This window comes from Cervus canadensis, chromosome 26 (genome assembly GCF_019320065.1).
Source record: "Cervus canadensis isolate Bull #8, Minnesota chromosome 26, ASM1932006v1, whole genome shotgun sequence".
In the NCBI taxonomy this organism is placed as follows: domain Eukaryota; kingdom Metazoa; phylum Chordata; class Mammalia; order Artiodactyla; family Cervidae; genus Cervus; species Cervus canadensis.
Window position 1 is genome coordinate 48,287,392 of NC_057411.1, and position 16,931 is coordinate 48,304,322.

At 46.8% G+C, this 16,931-nt stretch overlaps 2 protein-coding genes across 3 annotated transcripts in view; one reads left to right on the forward strand and one right to left on the reverse strand.

Annotated features, from left to right (window-relative positions):
• The window catches only part of QDPR (quinoid dihydropteridine reductase), a 28,662-nt gene extending 25,771 nt beyond the window's left edge, over nt 1–2,891 (reverse strand). The window contains exon 1 of one of the 2 annotated variants that reach the window (XM_043448173.1): nt 2,631–2,891. In XM_043448173.1, the coding sequence (XP_043304108.1) occupies nt 2,631–2,732 (102 nt within the window). In that variant the 5' untranslated portion in view covers nt 2,733–2,891. The remainder of the gene's footprint in view (nt 1–2,630) is intronic. The other variant, XM_043448174.1, reaches the window with a different exon arrangement.
• Nucleotides 2,892–5,368: 2,477 nt separating this feature from the next.
• On the forward strand, nt 5,369–15,264 carry CLRN2 (clarin 2). Its single transcript, XM_043448175.1, has 3 exons — nt 5,369–5,621; nt 11,748–11,927; nt 14,880–15,264. The coding sequence occupies exons 1-3, from the start codon at nt 5,369–5,371 to the stop codon at nt 15,143–15,145; spliced, it is 699 nt and encodes a 232-aa protein (XP_043304110.1). The 3' UTR covers nt 15,146–15,264.
• Nucleotides 15,265–16,931: the final 1,667 nt, after the last annotated feature.

A 16,931-nucleotide genomic window follows, 5' to 3' on the forward strand; every position in this document is an offset into this window, starting at 1 on the left:
ATGTCCGACTCTGTGTGACCCCATCCAACTACTCAACTCTGCTATCACAGATAGACAGCAGCCACAGAAAACAGCCCAGGAATCGACGAAAGAGCCTGGCTGTGTGCTGAGAAGACATCTGTCGCTGGATTATTAATTTTATATAAAGTTCACACGTGGCTACTCTTCTTTGGATTTCTTTTCACCAATTAAAAATGGGGAACTCTTTTTTAGCTCTTGGGCTCTGTGATAACAGGTGCCAGGCAAGATCCAGCCCCTGGAGAACTGGAATTTTCCAATCCCTGTCCCAGAGCACAAGAGGATGACTGTGGGCGTGGATATCAGGTCAGAGTTTGAATGCTGATTCTGCCATCCGGCAATTCTCTCATCCACCCACTCAGCAGAGGTTCCTCCCCTGCAAAATGAGGGCTGTCAGCAATCAACAGGATTAGTGTGAGAATTAAATGAAATGCAGGATGCTATGGTGGATGAGTGGCATCACAGACTCAATGGATATGGGTTTGAACAAACTCTGGGAAATAGCGGAGGACAGAGGACCTGGTGTTCTGCAGTCCATGGAGTGGCAAAGAGTCAGACACGACTGAGCGATTGAACAACATCGGCTGCTGACACACGGTGCTGACTCAGAAAGCTCCAGGGCCCTGCAGTCTGAAGGCCCCAGAGATAAACATCTCCCCCACAAGCTTTGAAGAACACAGTATCCAATCAAAACACTCACTGCTCTGTGTCACAGGGAGGAGGGTACTGAGATAAAGAAATGGTTCCATCCCAGAACCCCCGGAGCTTCCAGGAAGGAAGGGAGCCAAAGACAGTCATGGGTAAGTCAGCTCTCCAGATTCACCAAGTGAAAGGACACCCACTGTACACGCCCCCACACCCGGCTTCGAGAGGAAGCACAGCCCTGCATCTGTAACAATGGATACAGGAGCCCTGGATTTTTTTTTTTTAACAGGAGGACAATTGCGTTACAATGTTGTGTGAGCGGGAATCAGCTATTTGTTTCGTTTTTTCAGGTGCTCAGCTGGGCCCTACTCTCTGCAACCCCAGGCACGCACCCCAGGCTTCCCTGTCCTTCACCAACTCCCCGAGCTTGCTCACACTTGTGTCCACCTAGTCCTCTGTCGCCCTCTTCTCCTCCTGCCTTCAGTCTTTCCCAGCATCAGAGTCTTTCCTAATGAGTTGGCTCTTCGCATCAGGTGGCCACAGTACTGGAGCTTCAGCTTCAGCATCAGTCCTTCCAATGAATATTCAGGACTGATTTCCTTTAGGACGGACTGGTTGGATCTCCAGGGTTCTGTACCTTTTTTCTAGATCCTATATATACATGCATTAACTCTGTATTAACGTTACTGGAGAGACTAAACAGGACTAAGACTATGTAGGGGCTCTGATATGCAGGAGCTCAATGCCCGGTCCTGGGCTGGCAGTCCTTAAATGTTCCCAAGGTCACCACCCCGCCCCCACCCACCCCCTGCAGACCTGGGAAGACATCTCAAGACAGCTAAATGGCGGGAAGGTGGTGTATTCAGAACCCTTCGAAGCATATTCCTCTACTAACACGAGATGAAAACCCTGGCTGCCTTTCTCTCTGGCCCCAGTGCACCACGCTCAGGCTGCTGCTTCTGCGGGCAAGTAAACCCCCAGGAAAGCTCCCGGGGCTACAGCGGGGTCTCCGAGCCAGAAACCGCTGCAGCTGAAGACACTGTGGGCGGAGTCTCCACCTGGAATTCTCGGGGCAGGCTGGAGGCTGGGGGCAGGGGGCTGGGGGCAGGGGGCAGGGTCCCTGGCTCGGGGACAGGCCCCCCCTCCTACCCATGATACCAAGTACTCCAAGTAGTCTTTACCAAACAAAAGGCATTTGCAAGCTTTCTAAGTATCACATACAAGGGAAGCTAATGGAACAGGGGTATATATCAATAGGGGATTTCCCACGTGGCGCTAGTGATTTAAAAAAACCAAAAAACAAAAAGCGCCTGCCAATGCAAAAGACGCCGGTTTGATGCCCGGGTCAGGAAGATCCCCTGGACAAGGAAATGGCAACCCACTCCAGTATTCTTGCCTGGAGAATTCCATGCACAGAGGAGCCTGGCGGGCTACAGTCCACGGGGTCGGACAAGACTGAAGCAATTGAGCAGGCATATATCAATAACATATGTATATCAATAGTAGCTAACATTTAAATAGCTTTTACCAGCGTCAGTTAATTTACAACTTACGCGTAACGACACCAATTATTTCATCCTCATAACACCTCTAAGAAATAAATACAATTAGTACCCCCATTTTACAGATGGGGAACCTGGGGCTCGCTAACATGAAGCGGTCGGTTCAGAGTCACAAGGCTAGTAACCCCATTGGCCGTGAACAAGGCAGTGATTTCAGCTCCTTCCCTCCCGTGACCTCTCTCTCCGGTTCTGGTCTGTCCGGAATCATGCCCGACACTCGGGCCCCTGCAGAGGCCGGAGAGCAGAGCCGCCTCCACCAGCCTCCCGGCAGAGCAAAGCCCTGCACCTCGGCCGGGTGCACCCGCAAGCATCACGTCTCAGGGGGTTCAGGGGCCCCCAGCTCCCTTCCAGACCGCCCTCCAGCGCTGCGCCCGAAGGCTCCTCCGCGCCCGGCCGCCGAATTACCCAGTTGCGGGCCCGGAAGGCCTGCACGCATCGCGAGCCCAGCGCGCCCCGGCCGCCGTACACCAGCACCCGGCGCGCCTCGCCCGCTGCCGCCGCCGCCATCCCTCCGCTGCGCTCGGCTTCCGCTGCTCCCACCGCCCCGAGCGCGGACGCGGCGCCCCGCCCCGCCCGCCCGCCCGGCCAAGAGGGACCTGCGCGGCGGCCGCGCCCCAGCCCAGCCCGCTGCTGCCGCCTAGCGCGCGCCACCCGCCGGAGCTCGGCCGCCCCCTGCCCCGCGCGCAGGAGGGCACTCTTTATTCAGTAACGCTCCGGCGTGACACCCACTGGGAGACGTGATCTCCAAGTGCTGTTCCATTTTCCTCCGCACGACAAGCCTGTGACAGGTTGTGTGTGTGTATTTGTATATGTGTGTGTGTCGCTCAGTCGTTGCCGACTTTCGCGATCCCATGGATTGTAGCCCACCAGGCTCCTCTGTCCATGGGATTATCCTGGCAAGAATACTGGAGTGGGTTGCCTTTTCCTGCTCTAGGGCGAGAGGAGGAGGGAGTGACGGAGGATGAGATGGTTGGATGACATCACCCACGCAATGGACATGAGGGAGATAGTGAAGGACAGGGAAGCCTGGTGTGCTGCCATTCACGGGGTCGCAAAGAGTCAGACACGGCTTAGAGATTGAAAAAGGAACAACTCTAGGGGATCTTCCCCACCTAGGGATCAAACCTGTGTCTAGCGCCACCTGGGAAGCCCTGTTATCTGAATTGTTGATTAAAAAATATTTTCACAACCTGAAATTAGAGAGTTATTTTATTTGGTGGTCAAGTTTAGGACTCAGAACCTGGGAGACAGCATCTCAGTAGCTCTGAGAAAACTGCTCCCAGGAAGCAGGAGGGGAAGTCAGGCGACCTACAAGTTTGCAACAAAGGGAGCAGGCAGTCTGAACATCAAAGATCAGGGATTAAGTTAAGGAACTTGGCTTTCTATGTATGAGAAGAAGCAAGCCTCTGTACTCACTGAATTCATTCCTTTCATGTGCACCTCAGCTATCTGGGGCCAATCCTGTTTCGTTATTCACCTTCTTGCATTCTCCCAGCTCCTCAGCAATTGGGGCAGGGGGGGACCCAGGGAGGGGGGGCCCACCACATCCACTGGATCACACGGATCACAATTAGTTTTAGGGGCCCTCATTCACCTTTGGAGGCCGGAAATCACTGATGGCTGTTTCATTTCTTGTGTATTGATATGGCAGGAGATATTTTCGTTTCACAGTATGTTGCTCACTACCAGAAAAAAAAAAAATTGCTATGTCAAGGTCATTGTAATGAAGAAGCCTTTCAAAGACCTGATCTCCAGCCCCAACCCAGACCTTCAATTCCCTCAGGAGAGAGTGTCTGGAATGGCCCGTCCCCTGCCTGCCACAATGGGTTGCGGCACCAGCAGGGATGAGCCTGGTTCCCTGAACTCCCGTTGGTTAACAATGCAACCCCGGAACCCCCTCCAGAGCTCTGAGACCAAAGGAGGAATTTCACCGGGCCACTTCAATCCCACTCTGCCCCCAAAACCTATCCAAGTGGCTGTTGCCAGCCTCACACGAAGTGAAGTTGACATTCGGCAATAGTCTAAAAATTAAAATTTTAAATGCACAGTATAAGACAGAAGTCAGGGAATATTGCATTCCTTGTGCCTGTAAATGAAAAGAATGCAGCATATCTTCACTACTGTGTGCTCCGTCTCTTGGTCTTGTCCCACTCCTTGCGACTCCACGGACTGTAGCCCTCCAGGCTCCTCTGTCCGAGGGATGCTCCAGGCAAGAATACTGGAGTAGGTTGCCATTTCCTCCTTCAGGGAATCTCCACTATCTGAAGAGACAAAGACCCCAGCAGGGTGATGGGAGAAGATTATTTGCTAAAACATTAGAAAAACACTTTCCCATTCAGATGACACGACCTATGAGGGATAAAGGGGATGGGGAGGGGGGCAGGGTGTGTAAGTGTTGGGTCCAGGAGTGTGTGTGTGTGTTCATGTGTGTGTGCAAGTGTTGGGTCCAGGCTGTCCCAGCCATCTCAAAGCTGCAATTTTACCCACAGCAGATCCACCCAGTGATAAATTCAAAAATCATAAAGCCTTGCTAATGCATTTCAGTTAAAAGGGTTGAGAACAGAGGTCATTTCATGGTGTCAATAACACTTCTAGGGGTTCTGACAGCAGTGACATTTCAGAGAAAGAAATGCCCAGGCAGCATCAAAGAAATCAACATCTGATACTGTGCATTGTTGGCAGCATTCAAAGGCTACTCTTTCAGTCTTTGTTTTCCTACTACCGTTTGCATTTTGTGAGCCTGCTTGTTGTCTCTTTAGACTCAGATCTACCTGATTTTGCCTGCTAATAGCTCCTTCGTCATTAAGAGAGCCACAGTAGGGTTATTCAAATACTCGAAATGGAGTACAGTTAAACTCTCTGCTGAAACCTTAGTCTAGTGGGAGATATAGGGTTACTTCCTTGGTAACACACTCCTCCACCCTGCAGTCAGGTGAAGACGTCTCTGTAGAGACTTGCCATGTGGTTGTAGTAAACCTGGGCTGTGGGCGCAGGTGCTGAGGGAGGACCAGGAGACACCCCTGAACTCTTGAGCGGGTGTGCTTGGGAGAGCCCGCCCTGGAGCAGGGGATCACCGTGTCCGGAAGATGCTGAGGACCCCCGGTGTTGCTGGGATCCCCGGGGCATGACCTGCACCCAGCAGCATGCCTGGATGGTTCAAAAAGGCGTGGTACGGGCTGGCTTCTCTGCTCAGCTTCTCCTCCTTCATCCTGATCGTCGTTGCCCTGGCGCTGCCCGGCTGGCTGAGTGGGAAAATCCTCTGTCAGACGGGAGTGGACCTCGTCAACGCCACGGATCCAGAGCTGGTCAAATTCGTCGGAGACATTTACTACGGACTCTTCCGCGGTTGTAAGGTGCGGCAGTGCGGGCTGGGCGGCCGCCAGTCCCAGTTCACCAGTGAGTATACTGCGGCCACAAGAGCTGCTTCAGAACACTTATTTGTAAATGCTTGTATGGGGTGTGTGCACGCGCGCTCCGTCACCATGTCGAACTCTTTGCGACCCCATGGACTGTGGCCCACCCACCAGACTCCTCTGTCCATGGGCTTTTCCAGGCAAGAATACTGGAGTAGGCTTGTCTCTAAATGCAGAATTGAAGAGCTGCTTCAGTCTAAGGCATGATGACAAAATCCACAGTAAGCCAAGGACTTACTCTTGTTCAGCATCAAGAAAAGATCTTTTTTTTTTTTTTTGGTAGGTCTTTGTAGTTTACCTCTATGAATAATCACTATTAATATATCGAGTGCTTACTTGTGTCAGACATTCTATGAAATGCTTTCCATGGCTTCTCTCTGTTAAGCCTTGTAACAAATTTATAAAGAAGGCGTTATTAACATTCCCATTTTGCAGAGGGTTACACGGAGAATTAGAGAGTTTATTACATAACTTGCCTGAGGTCAACCAGCCAGGAAACAGAGTCAGACTTTAGACGCAGCCCCGCAACTGGGGTGTGCTCAGCCAGTCTGGCCTGCGAGTATAGACTGCCTGCTGAAATGAGGCTTACACTTCTGTTTATATTAATATAAAAGCTTCCGATTCTGAGAGAAAGCAAAAGAGCCCTGCATCTGAGCACTGGACTCAGACCACCCGGATTCAAAGCCCTAACCCGTTGTCTCCTGGCAGGGAGAGCTTGGGCACAGCTGCTGTCTGTGAGCGTGAGCGGGTGCTGACCTGGGCGGCGGACATCCAGGTCACCGCAGAGCCGCCCTGCGTGAAAACGGAGCAGGAATCCAAGCCCAGCGTGTGAAGGGCCCTCTGGGAAGGAAAAGCCAGCACAAAAAGGCCAATTTTCTGCGTGTCTTCAGAGTGAAACAGATCGCCGGTGGGAACGGTAGCCTACAAATTCATGATTAATCCACATAATGGAAAATCAAGGGAATAAGGAATTTTATTCATTATTTGATTTCTATATGTCAGAATTGTAGTGGAGAAGGAAATGGCAACCCACTCCAGTACTCTTGCCTGGAAAATTCCATGGATGGAAGAGTCTGGTAGGCTACAGTCCACGGGGTTGCAAAGAGTCAGACAGGACTGAGCGACTTCACTTTCTTTCTTTCTTTAGCCAGAGTATCTTCTTAAACATATAAAGAGAGAAAACTGGAACCACTGACAAATAATACAAAGTGGCTTCACTTATATACATGAAGGATATACATATTAAAATTTGTTAGGTCTAGCAATAAAAAAAAAAACTCAGGGAATATTTATATTTACCCAGAAATTAAATTGGACAAGGGATACTGAAAAAAATACTAGGTCTTTTAAGAATATGAGGGGATAAAATATATCAGCAAAGCTGATTGACTTTGCTATACAGCAGAAACTAGCAACCACATTGTAAAGCAACTATACTCCAATAAAATGTAATAAAAGATTACATAAAAAGCTGAAAACACATTTAAGATAAATAAATATAGCAAAGAAATAGGACAAGCTAAAAGGAAATGCTGACAACTGTGTGCACTACTTGGTTCTGAGCTGGGTCCGTTTACTGCAAAGGACGTCGCTAGGATAACTGATGGAACTTGAACCAGGTGTCAGGATTACAGCAGTCATACGCCAGTGCTAACCTAATGATTTTGATAGTTGTATCACGGTTGTCAACGAGAATGCCCTTTTTGAGGAAATTGCCCTTGAAGTACTCAGGGTTGAAGGAGCTATGTACCCTCAAATGGTTCAGGGGGAAAAAAAATTATTGGTAGCATTAAGGTTATTTCAAAACCACTTATACAAAAAAAAAAAAAATTAAGTGGGAGATGGCACAATTTTTTAAACAGTTGTAGATAATTTGCAAAATTTTTATTCTATATTGGATATTCTCAGCATCAGAAGTGAGTCTCACTACCTTTAGTAAAAGGTGAAAGATTTATATGATTTGAAGAGAAACCAGCATATATTTCTTGATACCTTTAGATGTACAGCTCCTAGAGCCAACATCACCTCCCTGTGTGAGGTACCTAGGGGGTGCATCAGAGCCCACCACCCCCAAGACAGAATCAGGATTTACCTGCTACTATCCATAGAAACTAAAAAAATCCTGCTCCTAGGGCCTGTGTGCAGATCAGAATTGGGGGGTGGGTGTGAAAGTGCTTTGTGAACTGGAGTAGGAAGGTTTGGTTAGGTCTCGTAAGACAAACAGCCTCCATTCCCACCTTCATAGGGGTCGCCCCTAGAGTCACCCAGGAAGGTCAATTTCCAAATCAACCAGGGAGTAAAAGCAAAGAGCTATATATATAGGATGGCTTCCCAGGTGGGTTCAGCAGTAAAGAATCTGCCTGCCGATGCAGGAGACTCAAGAGACCTCGGGTTCAATCCTTGGTTAGGGAAGATCCCCTGGAGAAGGAAATGGCAACCCACTCTAGTATTCTTCCTTGGGAAATCCCGTGGACAGAGGAACCTGGTGGGCTACAGTCCATGAGGTTGCAAAGAGTTGGAACAACTGAGCAACTAAACACATATATAAGCACTCATATATGCAGCACAATCTTGATTAAGATCCTTGTTTATACCCAGACTTTCTGAAATAAAAGCAAAACAACCTAACCATTTGAGTGGAAAGAAAGAGACAGATGCTCATTTAGCCGCATTCACATATTCAGCCATATTGTAGAGTATTTGTGGGCCTGGCATTTGAGAAAAACCCAGGGGATGAGCTAAACAGAGGCCTGTCTGCCTCCAGAAGCTTTCCATCTGGGAGAGAGAAAGGCAGTAAGTGATCCCTGAGCAGTGACACATTACTGTCACAAGCTTCCTTCTTAGTTCATTTCCTTCAGCCATTTTGGTGCTGGAGAACAGATCTTAGTTATGCCCATCTAACTGACGAGGAAACTGAGGATCAGAGAAACCAATAAGGGAAATAATTTCTGTAAAAGCAGCTGATGTAGTGCCTGAAAGGTAGTATGTGCTTGACCATTTTCAGTTTGCTGGGGCCCTCATCATCTCTCACCCTCAAACATTCCGTCCACAGCCAGACCTGGAGCTGACTTCAAATCTCACACTTTTCTTATTTCTGTCTATTTTAGATAACAGTCCTCTCTCAGATGTGTCTTTTGCAAATATTTTCTCCTGTTCAGGGACCATGTTGTTGCTTTTTTGACACTGTCTTTCACAGGGGCAGAATTCTTTCCATTTTAATGAAATCTAATGTATCAATCATTTCTTTATTTTTTGCCTTGTTAGGGGTAAAAAAGACCTCTGGACTTCTCTAAGATATCAAAAAGTATATAATACTTAGGTAATTATGTAATTTGAGATGCTGATAGGTGGATTAATCACTTCTGGGATTCAAGCAAGGCAGCTTTTATATGTACACAATAAGAATATTTATTCAAATTCAGGACTTGCCTGGTGGTTCGGGAGCTAAGACTCAACATTCCCAATCCAGGGAGCAGCTAAAGATGGAAGATCCCACATGCTGAAATGAAGATCTGACACAGCCAATAAATAATACATTTCTGTTTTAAAAAGGAATATTCAAATTCAAAATAAAGCTTCTAGAATTTCAGCTCTGCTAGAACTAAATTTTTATATCTTTGCTTATCCAAGTTATCTGATTTTCCTGCTATGCTCTGTGTGTGTATGTGCTAGGTCTTTTCAGTCATGTCTGACTCTGCGACCCCATGGACTATGGCCCGCCAGGCCTGTCTGTCCATGGGATTCTCCAGGCAAGAATACTGGACTGGGTCACCATGCCCTCCTCCAGGGGATCTCCCCGCCCCGGGATCGAGCCTGCATCTCTTACGTCTCCTGCATTAGCAGGTAGGTTCTTCACCACCAGTGCCACCTGGGAAGCCCCCACATCACTTCATATGCCCCAAAATGCCCTCGCCCATCATAGTAATTGGTTATTTCTCAATTTTTTATTAAATCAAATCTGGAGATGGTTTCATATCATTACATGGATATGATTAATTCTTTTCAAAAGCTATATTGTGTGGATCATGCTTTAATTAATTAAATCAGTCTCCTGCTGATTCGTGGGCTTCCCAGGTGGTTCAGTGGTAAAGAATCTGCCTGCCAGTGCGGGAGAGGCAGGAGACCTGGGTTCTATCCCTGTGTTGGGAAGATTCCCCTAGAGGAGGAAATGGCAACCCATTCCAGCATCCTTGCATGGGAAATTTCACGGACAGAGGGGCCTAGCGGGCTACAGTCCGTGGGGTTGAAAAGAGTCGGATAGAACTCAGCACAGCACCGATTCATAGTTTTGTTTCTCTCCAACCTTTTGCTACTTTAATGAATATCTGATACACACACACACACACACACACACACACACACACACACATATACAGCTTTAAGCACATGTGGGAGTGCTTTTCCTAGAAGTGAAATTGAAATGAGACATGCTGCCAAATTCCTCTCAAAGAAAGTTGTATGAATTAATATCACTACCAGGTTTGACAGCATCTCCTTCCCTATACCTTCATTAATACTGTATATTAGTGAACCTTTGATCTTTGCCAATCACATAGGTGATGATTTTCTATTTTAAGTGTTTGGTGAGGGTTATTATGCTGGTCATATGTCCTAAGGATTGCGTGAGCAAGTAAGGGGATAAGGAAATGATTAGATAATCAGGCACAAGCTACCACGTTTGGAATGAAAAAAAAAAAATGCTGAGAGTTTGCAATAAAAAATAAAAAACTAAAGGACACCAAGATATAAGGAATGGAAATGAAAATGAGAAGCCCTACAGGGGAAAGTCCCATGGGAAGGAGTTCATGTTCCAGGGTAAACCTTCTCAGGCCGAGGAGATAACCACGTGGAGATAAATACACATGGAAATACAGAACTAAAAGGAAAATTAGATCAGAACTAAAGATGTAACTGTGGTGTGTCTGGAAACCTCTGAGTGGAAAGGACAGTTTAAAGGGAGTGAGACCAAAATTCTTGTTCTCAGACTTGGCAGACACCAGCCTTCTCTGAATAAAAATGGGCAGGTGAGCCAGCAAAGGAGCAAGGGGACGGGGTCAGGCAGAAAGTGGAGCCAGGAAAGCTCTGAGTCCTGGATCTCAGTTGGGGTGGGAGACGGGCTGGTCTGTTTGGTGCCAAGTAGTGAAGCAGGGAGGCGGGAGTGCACAGGATGGCCCCAGATGAGACCAGGAGGTGTTCAGTAGAAACCTCGGAGTAGTTGCAGAGGAAGGGGTTTGCCCAGGTGTTTTTATTTATTTATTTATTTTAGCTTTCATCATTTTATTTTGTTTTAAAGTCTTATTGAATTTATTACATCATTGCTTCTGTTTTATGTTTTATTTTTCTGGACATGAGGCATGTGGGATCTTGGCTCCCCCAGCCAGGCATTGAACCTGCACCCCCTGAACTGGAAGGGCAAGTCTTAACCTACTGGACCACCAGGGAAGTCCCCGCTTTCATTGTTTTAAATCATTCATATATAATAACTGAAATGAAACCAGTGACTGTAAGCTCTATATACCATGTAGTGTATAGGACTATGGGGCTTCCCTGGTACTTCAGACAGGATAGAATCTGCCTGCAATGCGTGAGACCCAAGTTCAATCCCTGGGTTGGGAAGATCCCCCAGAGAAGGAAATGGCATCCTGCTCCAGTATTCTTGCCTGGGAAATTCCATGCACAGAGGAGCCTGGTGGGCTACAGTGCATGGGATTGCAAAAGATCTGGACAAACAACAAGACTCTGACCCTGATGAAAGCTTTGTGATCGGCCTTCTTAGGCTGCTTCTTGTGCCAGGCTCCTTTGCTAAAGAGACACCCCCTGAGGCTTGTGTGGATCAACTCACACCAGATCCCAGAGCCGCAAGGCCGTTGCAGCTTAAACACCTAGCTGGGGCATGTTCTGATTTTGCATCCACCCCAAGGAAGTGAAGGTTGCTGGCCAACGGAGAAGGGGTAAATTTATCTGGGAAGACTCTTGCTTTGTGGAAGCCCAGTGCTCGCTGCCTTGCCCTCACTCCGCCATGCTAACGCCTTCACGGTAAGCGGTCTGGGCTGTGTACCCTCGAGCTGCGCTCTGAGGCTGACGTGTTGGCTGTGTCTTGTCTCTGCAGTCTTCCCACACCTGGTGAAGGAGCTCAACGTGGGCCTCCACGTCACGGTTCTGCTGCTCCTCTTCTTGGCCTTGGCACTGTCTCTGGTCAGCATGGGCTTCGCCATTCTCAACATGATCCAAGTTCCATACCGGGCAGTCAACGGCCCCGGGGGCATCTGTCTATGGAATGTTCTTGCAGGTAAGGGAGGCCCCATGGGGAGAGAGATTCCTGCCCACGCCATCAGGAAGCTGAGTTCCAAGTAGGTGGGCAGAAGGTGTGAAGGAATGAAAATACCCCACCTCAAGCTTCACTTCCCTGGGTCTGTTACCTTCTTGATGGGCACCAGTGTCCTTCTTACTAAAGTTGAAGACTAGCTGTCATCATGAAGAATCAGGTCTTAGCATGTATGAGAGGCTGAGGACTTGGAGCAGCAAGGTTGAGATGAGAGATAAGGGAAGACAGAGATATGGGGTGGAGAGGTGGGGCCCCTGGGACCAGTGGCAGGGGAGCTGCTGCCATGATGCTGGAGGAACCTCACAAAGAACAGAGGAGAAGGAACCTGGGGGGCTCACAGTCCTTATTTTCTGTAACCCTCACAACCTCCCTATGTTTGTTGTTGTTCAGTAGCTAAGTTGTGTCTGACTCTTTGGGACACCATGGACCACAGCCTACCAGGCTCCCCTGTCCTTCGCTATCTTCTGAAGTTTGCTCAAATTCATGCCCATAGAGTCCATGGTGTTATCCAACCATCTCATCCTCTGCCACTTCCTTCTCCCCCTGCCTTCAATCTTCCCCAGCATTAAGGTCTTTTCCAGTGAGTCACCTCTGTGCATCAGGTGGACAAAGTGTTGGAGCTTCAGCATCAGTCCTTCCAATGGATATTCAGGGCTGATTTCCCTTAGGATTGACTAGTTTGATCTCCTTGCAGCCCAAGGGACTCTGCCATATTATTAGACCCATAGTTATAAATGAAGAACCTGAAGCTCAGAGACATTAAAAGATGCACTGAAAGACACATAGTCATGAGTAATAGAGGCAAGATTCCGACCCAGGTATTACTGAGTCTAAGCCTTTTGTCTTTTCATTAATCCATGGTGTCATCTATGACCACCATGACCTATTTTCCAAGACAAAACCCAAGTCAAAAGATATGTGTAAGTGGGTGCAGGTGTGTTGATTTAGGAGCATATCTGGTATATAGAAATTAATTCACCTTTAGTTCAGCACTGAAAAAAATCACCTGTAATGAAAGTAACAAAATCCCAAGAATGATTTCAGAAAATCCAGGCCAAATGGTGAAGGTGCCCTGATGTCAATAACCCCTCACTACCTCACTACCTTATACAGGATGACCAGCAAGTATAAAAACAAGTAATGTTGGTTTTCTCCACTTTATAAAAAAAAGAAGGCAAAATTGAAGGCAAAGGGAGGAGACGACAGAGGATGAAACGTTTAGATACCATCACCGACTCAATGGACCTGAATTTGAGCAAACTTCAGGAGATAGTGAAGGACAGAGAAGACTAGTGTGCTGCCCTCCATGGGGTTGCAAAGAGCTGGACATGACTTAGGGACTGAACAATGACAACAATGTTGGTTTATCATGCATTAGAACCTAATGTCAGTAAATCAGTTATTACATACTTGCAGACGGTGACCATCCTGTAGAATTTCTTATAAACATGGCTCACTCCCATATAGACTTGCATATCTCTGCCTGAATTCTCACAGTGACTGGCATGTAGAAAGTGTTCAATCTCACTCTTTAAATAAATGCTTATCTAGGTCAATTTCCTTCCTTCTTGAGGCAGTGCTCTCAAGCTCAGACTATTTTTAAGAAGGCAATTTGACAAAACTTGACTCTCAAAAGGCATAAAAATATGAATAACCTTTGATTAAACAACCCCAAGCCGTCATTTATGCTAAGGAAATAACTGGAAAAGAGCACAAAAATATACATTAAAAGGTGTTTCCTGCTGCACTTTATAATATCAAAAATTAGAAGCAATCTAGAAATCCAGAAATTAAGTCACCCTTAATTAAACTTAATTAAGTGTGTGACTGGAATGAAGCATCATAGACCAATTTATTGTGGTGCTGTAACAGAATATTTAGCAACATGGAAAAAAATATTCAAGTTAGAAAAAAATCAAGTGTAAAACAGTAGGAGTACCATAAAACTAATTCTGTTAAAAAGAGAGAAATGTAAATAAATAAATTAAAATGTTCCAAGTGTTTTTATTTGACTTTTAGGGGGAAAAGCAAATTTGTATTTTTATCGTTATGATTTTCTTGGATGTCCAAGTTTTTTTTTCAAGGAAAGAATGATAATCTAAAGAAAGAGAATAATAAATGTGTTTTTAAAATATTAATTAAAATCAGGGTAGGAGAAAAGTTGAGCGAAAGAGAGAGAGATGGGGAGAGAGAAACAGAGAGAACCCGGAAGGTCCAAGTCCAAAGCAACAGGTAGGGAAAGACATGAAGTCTTCCCCTCTCTCCTCTCCTTTCCTCCTTCTCTTATCTTTTCTAAGCTTGGAAGGAGGATATTAAAGAGGAGAGAACCGTCTAGCCCTCTGTTGATCCTCCAGTCTGCCCCATAAGATGCTCTTGCATCTTTCCTTATAGCCCTCAGGGTCTGCATACACGGGCTGCATTAGTTAGAGATGGAGCATATCCAACGTGGCTAAGTGCCCTTCACTGGGTAAAGGAAAAATTAAAGGGCTTGAGATTCAAAGTTGATCTGATAGGAAGCTTGTTCCCACACTTCTTGCCCCTCACACAGTGAACTATCTGCCGCTTTCAAAAGCAAATTAAAATTTGTGTCACCCTCAGAATGCTTTAAGGGGCTTCCCTGGTGGCTCAGTGGTAAAGAATCTGCCTGCCAATGCAGGAGACCTGGGTTTGATCCTCAGGTTGGGAAGATCTCCTGGAAGAAGAAATAGCAATCTGCTCCAGTATTCTTGCCTGGAAAAATCCCATGAACAGAGGAGCCAGGCAGGCTACAGTCCATGGGATCGCAAAGAGTCAGACACAGCCAAGCAACTTAAACCCCAAAAGTTTGTTGCTTGTGCCCAGAAGAGCCACCTCAGTTCTAGAAGTCGAACTGCAGAAAAAGGGGCTGTGTATGAGGGTGTACTTGATTGGTTTCAGGTGGAGTCGTGGCCTTGGCCATCGCCAGCTTCATGACCTCGGTAAAATTTCACGACCTGACAGAACGAATCGCCAACTTCCAGGAGAAGCTCTTTCGCTTCGTGATGGTGGAGGAACAGTATGAGGAGTCCTTCTGGATCTGTGTGGCCAGCGCCTCAGCCCATGCCACTAACCTGATTGTGGTGGCCATCAGTCAGATCCCCCTGCCGGAGATCAAGGCCAAGATCGAAGAGGCCACGGTCACGGCCGAGGACATCTTGTATTAATGACCTGCACCTAAAACCAGTTTTTGGTGTGAGTGGAAACCTCCCTTTTCTTTTTCCAGGTTTCACAGTCCAGAATGTCTGTGCTACTGGCAGAAAGAAGAAGGAAGTGGAAGGAGGGAGGGTAGTACGTGCACCAGAAAAGAAAACTTTCTGAATTTCTAGCATCTCTGTACTTCTTTCTCACTGACCTTGGAGTTAGAGACTCTGCCACTTGCCACCTGTCTGTGATGCTGGATGATTCACTTAATATCTATAAAATGGGAATATTAATGACCTTGCAAGGTTATAATGAGATTTTTTTGTTGTTCAGTCACTAAGTCGCGTCTGACCCTTTGCAACCCCATGCACTCCAGCATGCCAGGCTTCCCTGTCCTTCACTGTCTCCTGGAGTTTGCTTAAATTCATGTCCACTGAGTTGGTGATGCATCCACCCATCTCATCCTCTGTTGGCCCCTTCTCCCACCTTCAATCTTTCCCAGCAATCAGTGTCTTTTCCAGTAAGTTGGCTCTTCACATCAGGTGGACAAAGTATTGGAAATTCAACTTCAGCATCAGTCCTTCCAATGAATATTCAGGGTTCATTTCCCTTAGGATTGACTGGTTTGATCTCCTTGCTGTTCAAGGGATTCTCAAGAGTCTTCAACACCACTGTTCGAAAGCATGAGTTCTTTGGTATTCAGCCTTCTTTATGGTCCAACTATCATATCTCTACATGACTACTGGAAAAAACGTACCTTTGACTATGTGGACCTTTGTCAGCAAAGTGATGTTACATGCATGATAGTGTTGCCAGCCTTTGTATACTGGCTGGCACCCTGTACATGTAAGACACTACACATTCCAGGAAATGTCTAGAGACTCTTGGTATATTTCACTCAATACTAGGAAAGATGCTAAGGGGAAGATGATAATATGCCTGACCTCCAGAGACACTTAGTCTTTGCACAGGACACAGGAATCAGAGAGCAACAATAACAGTAAGAATGAAAATAACCACCCTTCTTTGGGGGCTTGCCTTGTGGCTTAGCTGGTAAAGAATCCACCTGCAATGCAGGAGACCTGGGTTTGATCCCTGGGTTGGGAAGATCCTCTGGAGAAGGGTAAGTCTACCCACTCCAGTATTCTGGCCTGGAGAATTCCCTGGACTAGCTACAAAGAGTCGGACACGACTGAGCGACTTTCACTTTCACTTTTCACTCTTCTTTGGAGTGGCTACTGCCTACAGTTCTAAAAGTTTTACATATAGTAAGTCATTAGGTCCTCAGCACAAGTTTGTTGGTATAGTACTACTTAAGTCCCATTTCATAGATGAAGAAACTAAGGCATAAAGAGATCGGATCACTTGCCAAGGAGGGTAGTCTGAAGCCAAAGGGTACATGTTTAACCACTTGGCTAATCTGATGTTTGGTGTATAAACAATCACAGGGCAATGGGATCAGTGTTATAACAGCATATGGAGAAAGGACCCAACAAGGAGTTCATGCTTCAGGAGGGGATGCAGTGTGTGTCCCAGAGTTGACACTCGATCTGAACTTTGAAAGAAGAGGAGACTTTTTCCAGTGGTAAAGGAAGCAAGGTTGGAGACGGATTCCAGGTCAAGTCAGTAATGATAAGGAGGCATGGGATATGACATTACAAGTGTTAAGTGTGTTAGCCACTCAGTCCTATCTGACTCTTTGCAATTCCATGGACTGGATCCCCCCAGGCTCCTCTGTCCATGGGATTCTCCAGACAAGAATACTGGAGTGGGTTGCCATGCCCTTACAAAGGGAACTTGAAAGTATGT

Excerpts from the sequence above, each read along its gene's own strand:
- CLRN2 (XM_043448175.1), top strand. The coding sequence starts at position 5,369 with ATGCCTGGATGGTTCAAAAAGGCGTGGTACGGGCTGGCTTCTCTGCTC. Across the intron at positions 5,622-11,747 it reads CCGCCAGTCCCAGTTCACCA|TCTTCCCACACCTGGTGAAG; the intron begins GTGAGTATACTG and ends TTGTCTCTGCAG. Across the intron at positions 11,928-14,879 it reads TCTATGGAATGTTCTTGCAG|GTGGAGTCGTGGCCTTGGCC; the intron begins GTAAGGGAGGCC and ends GATTGGTTTCAG.